The sequence below is a fragment of the Martes martes genome, assembly GCF_963455335.1.
Source record: "Martes martes genome assembly, chromosome: 2".
NCBI classification, from domain to species: Eukaryota; Metazoa; Chordata; class Mammalia; order Carnivora; family Mustelidae; genus Martes; species Martes martes.
The window spans coordinates 83,175,036-83,181,035 of NC_137889.1; the positions used below are offsets into that span (position 1 = coordinate 83,175,036).

Genomic DNA, 6,000 nt, shown 5'->3' on the forward strand with positions numbered 1-6,000 from the left:
TTTTTTTTCTTAAAAGGAAGAATTTAAAGCCTCTGTGAAATGGTTATATTATTGGTAAGAGTAAAAGTGGATACAGAGCTTACGATGAAGCATTTTTGGCTCCTACCACTTAGCATTTGCTGCCTGGAATCTGTTACTTAGGGTTTTATTTGTCATTAAATGTTTGGCATCCTTTCTCATGAAGAATGGATGGCCATTTCCTACTAAACAAACAAACAAAAAGTCTTATATTAAGTTTTATAAATATCAATTTATATAGTTTCTCACAGACCAAAAAAGGAAGATAGAGACATTTGGTGCTTACCGAGACCAAAAAGAAAAGAAAAATGTTACACATTTAGTTTTTCATAAAAGGTTAAAACAGAAAGTATATTGCATATTGAACCATTGGTCATGAAGGTCTTAATCCTCCCTTCCTGGAGCAGAGGAGGAAATTGAAAGGAGGCATCAGAATCTTCTCAGGAGCATTTTCAAACTAAGCTCCTCTAAATTCTCCTCTGCTGCCCCTATGCAATGAACATCTCTTTGCTGTGCTAAGGGAATGCTTTTCCAAGGAGTGCAAAGTAACCCCTCAGGGGTACTGACTGGGTTGGGAACCAATGAGCTACTTTAATCCCTCTCAACACAGAAAAATGAGCAATGTTCTCTATCCTAGATCGTCCATGGTACCCAAGAAAATAAGGGCTCCAACAGAAGGGACGCTCAGGCAAAAAAGGATCAAAGTTAACACCTGCATTCCAACACTAGTTTAACTAAAATAGTATTCCCCTTGCTGGGGTACATAATTGTTGCAGGGGTACATATAAAAAAGACTCATATGATTTGTTTCATTTTACCAGAAAAAAAGATTTTGAATGATTTATTAAGACTTGAACAGATTAAGACTACTATTCAAAAATACTTAGAGATAAATTAATGAGTTAAACCAGATTGATGTTTAATTAAAAATTAATATGCTTTTTAAAAGTAGAATGTAACAATATTCTTAGCCTACTCTGACAGAGTTAAGTTCTCACACCAGTGGAATTTGAGTATTTTTTGGTATTTTGACCTCTGGGAAAAATCTAGCCAATACAAACAAACCACTTGATAATTTAATTTTTGAAAATTTCTGATACATTTCTCTATAAAGTATAATTTTTCATCTTAGTATTTAACCATGATTTAAGTTGATAATGGGTGGCACATACACTCTAAATTTGGTTAAAATACATAATAATTATTTAGCCATAATAGCTACCTTTTATTGTGCTCTCAAAATTTCAGATATATTGAGATATATTCAGATATATTCAAAATACAGCATATTCATCCAGAAATTTGGAGATTTCTACATTATGGATGAGAAAACATGTGGGAGATACGCAGGATGTTTTCATAAATTCACAAAGTGGCGTAAAGATAATCCCATACTTAAATTACACTACCCAAAGTCTTGCTTTTGACATCTGCCTTCTCTTTAACTCTAACAAGCAAAATAAAAATTATGAAGGTATTAATAAAGCAGACAGATTCAAATCCCAAAGTAAGGTTTAGTGCCTGAATGCTCATTTGATTCAATCCATAATTTCCAAATCCCCACTTCTCTTTATTATATGTAGATATGTCCTGTGGGTAACATAAATGGCTCACGGAACATGAAACCAGGCTCAACGGTACAGACCCAAGGAAGGGAAAGTCGCATTCTAGTGCTTAATATTTAAGTCTGGCCATCTCCATGGAAACAGACATTTAAAAGAAAACATTGTCATGTAACTGCATAATAAGACTTGTTAGAATTGATTGCCAACAATTGCAATCTATTTAGAAAAAAAATTGCATGAAACACCACCTACTTGATAAAACAAATGAAATTAGTGAGGTCAGGAAATGAAAGTGAAGAATAACAACGCGCTTTCCTCAGTCCACCCAGGTAATCACTCCCTCTCCCTCCATTTCAATGTGACAGATTGTCGTTCCCCTATGAAAACCCACATATATGGTTTTGGTGTAACTACTTGGTTGTGCTATATATACAAGTTCAGTGCAAATTTCACCAGAGTAAGAGAAGAAAAAGAGAGAGAATTTCCTTAGACCGAAATGTTCAACCTGCCCACGAAGAGGACCCATCATTCCAATCGGCTTTAAGTCTCAGGTGTCTTGTATTTCCGTCCACGTCCAAAGTCCTGCCAGTGCTAGACTAAAACTAAGATGCTCTCCTACAAAGCAGCCTTGTAGAAGCCAAAAAAAGGGGAGGGGTAGATTTTGAGAAAATGAAAGAAAAAAATTCCAATTTTACTTTATTTCAAATGAGTAAATGCACTTGATTCAGTTGCTCTGGAAATTATCTCAAGAGAAGGGACGTTTAGCACACTAAAAAGGCTTAACTATTTTATGTGTCTGCGAGGTGTGTAAATTCTAAACGACCCAAGGTTTCCTGTTTGTTTCTAAGGCCTCAGGCTCTTTGCACGTCGCGGAGGCCTTAGTGGTCCCCGGGGCCCCTTTCCGCGTGGGAGTCTCCCGGCTTGCAGAGGCTCAGAGCCGCCGCCCGGGCGCTGGCAGAGCGTTCCCACGCTCAGGCCGGGTCGGGAGGCCTTGGTGACCCAGGGGCTCCTTCCCCTGGTTCGCCCTCAGGGCCCCGCCCCGGCCGCCCCTCCTCCCGGGGTCCCCGCTCCGGAGCGTGGGAGCGCAGCTGCAGCCAGGAGCGGCTGGCGGAGGCATCTCCAAGGATGCGCGCCCGAGACCCAGGCAGGAAGCGGAGGATGCAGTGAGGCGCTGGGGACATCGCGGGGGCTGCCCCGGGATGCCCCCCACCCCACCCCACCTCGCGCGCGCACACGCGCGCGCGCGCACACACACACACGCACGCACACGCAGAGCGCGTCCCCAGAGCGGGGCCCAAGCTGGAGGGGCCCGTCACTTACTTGATGTCTTCCCACACCTCCGGCCCGTAATTGCGGATCACCAGCAGCTCCAGCGCGTGATTCACAAATCCGTACTGCAGGGACAGGGGAAACCTGAGCGTCAGGGACCAGCGGTAGGTGGGAAGGGGCTCGGGGGCGAGGCAGCAGCATCAGCCGCCACAGCTCTGGTTTAACCTTGTCCCCTGCCCCCTGGCTCCGCTTTGTTCGGGGTACTCGGTGCTAAAGAGAGGCATCAGAGGCGCCACACCTCCACCCCAATAAAAGGCAGATCCTCTCCGCCACCGTCCGCCCCATCGCCGTGCCACCTTCTTAACCCTCCGCTCACCTGTCACCGCTCCGAGGCGGGGGGTGGGGGGGTGGGGGGGGCGTAATCCGGGTAAGTGTGGCAAAGGGGACGCGAACCCGGCACTTCCCCCGCCATTGGCCCTCAGGCACCCACACCGGTGGGGTCCGCCTGAGCCGAAAATCCCCCGCGCCTCAGCCGCAAGTCCCCTTCCCGAGCCCGGGAAGTCGCGGCGCGATGCCGAGCGGTGGACCCTCCGCTGAGGAGCAAAGGCAATGACCGCCCCCGTCGCGACCCCCAGCGTTCCCATCACCCCTGCCCAGGTCACAGGCAAGACGGCGAGACTGCTCCCGCGACCCGCGGTGCGATCCTCCTGCCCCCTCGCCATGCTCGGGTGGCGCGGCCGGTTCCCTAGGGCAACCAGGCCTGGCACAGCGTGAGGTTTCCAGCCTAACCCGACTGGAGACACTCACCATGGTGTCTGCGACCCGAGCCGAGGAGGCAGCCCCCACGCAGACGCACGGCCGAAGGGACCCGGGTGGCGGCTGCAGCAGCGACAGCGCAACAGGACCGCGGCGGCAGCATAGAGCTGGAAGCCGCTCAGCAGCCTCGGCCCGCCCTGATTGCCACCTCTTCGCCGCCAATGGGGAGTCGAGCCGCTGGAGGCAGGTCGTTGCCTCCCAGTTTTCAACCAGTCAGCGACAGAGGAGGGAATTCGGATGCTCTCCGCGCTACTGCGCTCCAGTGCCTTCCAGCCCCCGCCCCAGTGCCAAGGCTTTCATTTGAGGCCATTACATGACGACGGAGAAGCCCCAGTCTTGCTTCTTGCATGAATTCTGGGGGAGGAAGAATGCAGCTGTTGGTGTCTCACCAAATGCATTCTTACCCAAAGATCTGCCTCCATGGGTAGCAAAAACTAAGGATGAGAGAGAAAGAGAGAGTGTGTGTCTGTGTGTGTGTGTGTGTGTGTGTGTGTGTGTGTGTGTGTGTGTGTTGCAAGGATGAGTGTGTGTCTGTGTATTGCAACAGACAAGCCCTAAAAAGGAATAGGCCCTCCTGGTCAGCATCCTCATGTTCATCATCCTCTTGCAGATAAACATTTCCTTTGTGGCTTGATTCCTCAACAGCTTTTGGCAAACTGAAAGCTAATAGTACTGAGCTTAACACATATTAGTTGTAGTTAATGAGACTAGTCGAGTGAGCCAGCTAAAGTATTCAGCTTGATAAGTGTAATAATACAGTTTGGTGAGCAGCCTGTCAAACCCAACTTTGCCCTTCCCTACAAGATTCAGTGTTCTGTGCTCGATCCTGGTGAGACATCTGACCCCGTACCATAGAGAAGAGCCATGGGAGTTTTTAACTGCCCAGAACTGACTTCCTTCCCCCCTTCCCAGAGGTTAACAGATGAACTGGAAAACAAAACAAAACAAAGTGAGCAATAATCTTTTCATTAATCTATCTCCCAGTCTACATTCTACCAGGCACTTAGGTTCCTTACTGCTCTGAGCCCCACCACAGGAAAAAGATGAGAGGAAAAGGAGCTTTCTGTTGATTAAAACTCTGCCTGAGATGCATGGATATGGTTAAATAGTATTAGGTCCAAAGTGAGGAAGAGAAAGAAGCATTGCTACTAGGTTTCCAGCCTCAAGTGGACCTGAGAAGCCAGGTTAGTATTCTGTAATGTGAAGAGTTTACTGTGATAACAATTTCAATATGGTAGAGAAAATGTCAAAGCAAGAAAACTGTGCTAGCATTGGTACCCAGAGACCTATGCTGAAGTGTGACTGATAAAGAAATAATATATAAAAAATAAAACACCACCACCACACCCAGTGCTCCATGCAATACATGCCCTCCCCAATACCCACCACCTGGTTCCCCCAACCTCCCACCCCTGCCCCTTCAAAACCCTCAGGTTGTTTTTCAGTGTCCATAGTCTCTCATGGTTCACCTCGCCTTCCAATTTCCCTCAACTCCCTTCTACTCTCCATCTCCCCATGTCCTCCATGTTATTTGTTATGCTCCACAAATAAGTGAAATCATATGATAATTGACTCTCTCTGCTTGACTTATTTCACTCAGCATAATCTCTTCCAGTCCCGTCCATGTTGCCACAAAAGTTGGATGTTCATCCTTTGTGATGGAGGCATAATACTCCATAGCGTACTGTTACGCTGAAAAGAAATAAAAAACAAACAAACAAAAAAACCAAATTAAGACTCAACACATTAACCCCAGAGAGGGAACAAGTCAAGGATGCCAATTTCCATCATTCCTACTCAACAAAACACTGCATGTTCTAGCAATAAAACAACTAAAATAAATAAAAGGATACAGTGCATAAAAGAAAAAAAAAGTACATATTTATCAATCATTTTGATAATAGGTAATAGAAATAATGTAGCTTTTGTAAGAACTAAGTAACATTTAATTCTTCCTATAAAGGGGTAAACTAAAGACATTTGTGAAAGCAAAAAAATAAATAAATAAATAAATAAAACAACAAATAACTTGTTAAAAAAACTAACTTTATCAATGATGATCAAATAAGTTAGATTTAGACAATGGGATACTTTACACAATAAATAAAATACTAAACCATTATTTATTATTAACTATTAATTTTTAACCATTAAAATGGCCTATTATTCTCTACAACTCTGAAAAAGATAGATACATAACAATACAGAAAAAACATATTATTAAATAAACAAATGACACATGAATGTAATGACCCTAGATTTTTTTTCATGGTTATATAGGATAAAATGTTATTTGGGTAGTAAGACCACACACACACACATTGCCTTGAGC

The 6,000-nt window shown here is 44.9% G+C and overlaps 1 protein-coding gene across 1 annotated transcript in view; it reads right to left on the minus strand.

The window, feature by feature from the left end:
• GUCY1B1 (guanylate cyclase 1 soluble subunit beta 1) overlaps nucleotides 1-3,801 on the minus strand; it is a 47,251-nt gene extending 43,450 nt beyond the window's left edge. Inside the window, exons 1-2 of the mRNA XM_080797114.1 lie at nucleotides 3,660-3,801; nucleotides 2,904-2,977 (exon numbers count right to left, since the gene is read on the minus strand). Of these exons, the coding sequence (XP_080653240.1) occupies nucleotides 2,904-2,977; nucleotides 3,660-3,662 (77 nt within the window). The 5' untranslated portion in view covers nucleotides 3,663-3,801. The remainder of the gene's footprint in view (nucleotides 1-2,903; nucleotides 2,978-3,659) is intronic.
• Between the last annotated feature and the right edge of the window lie 2,199 nt (nucleotides 3,802-6,000).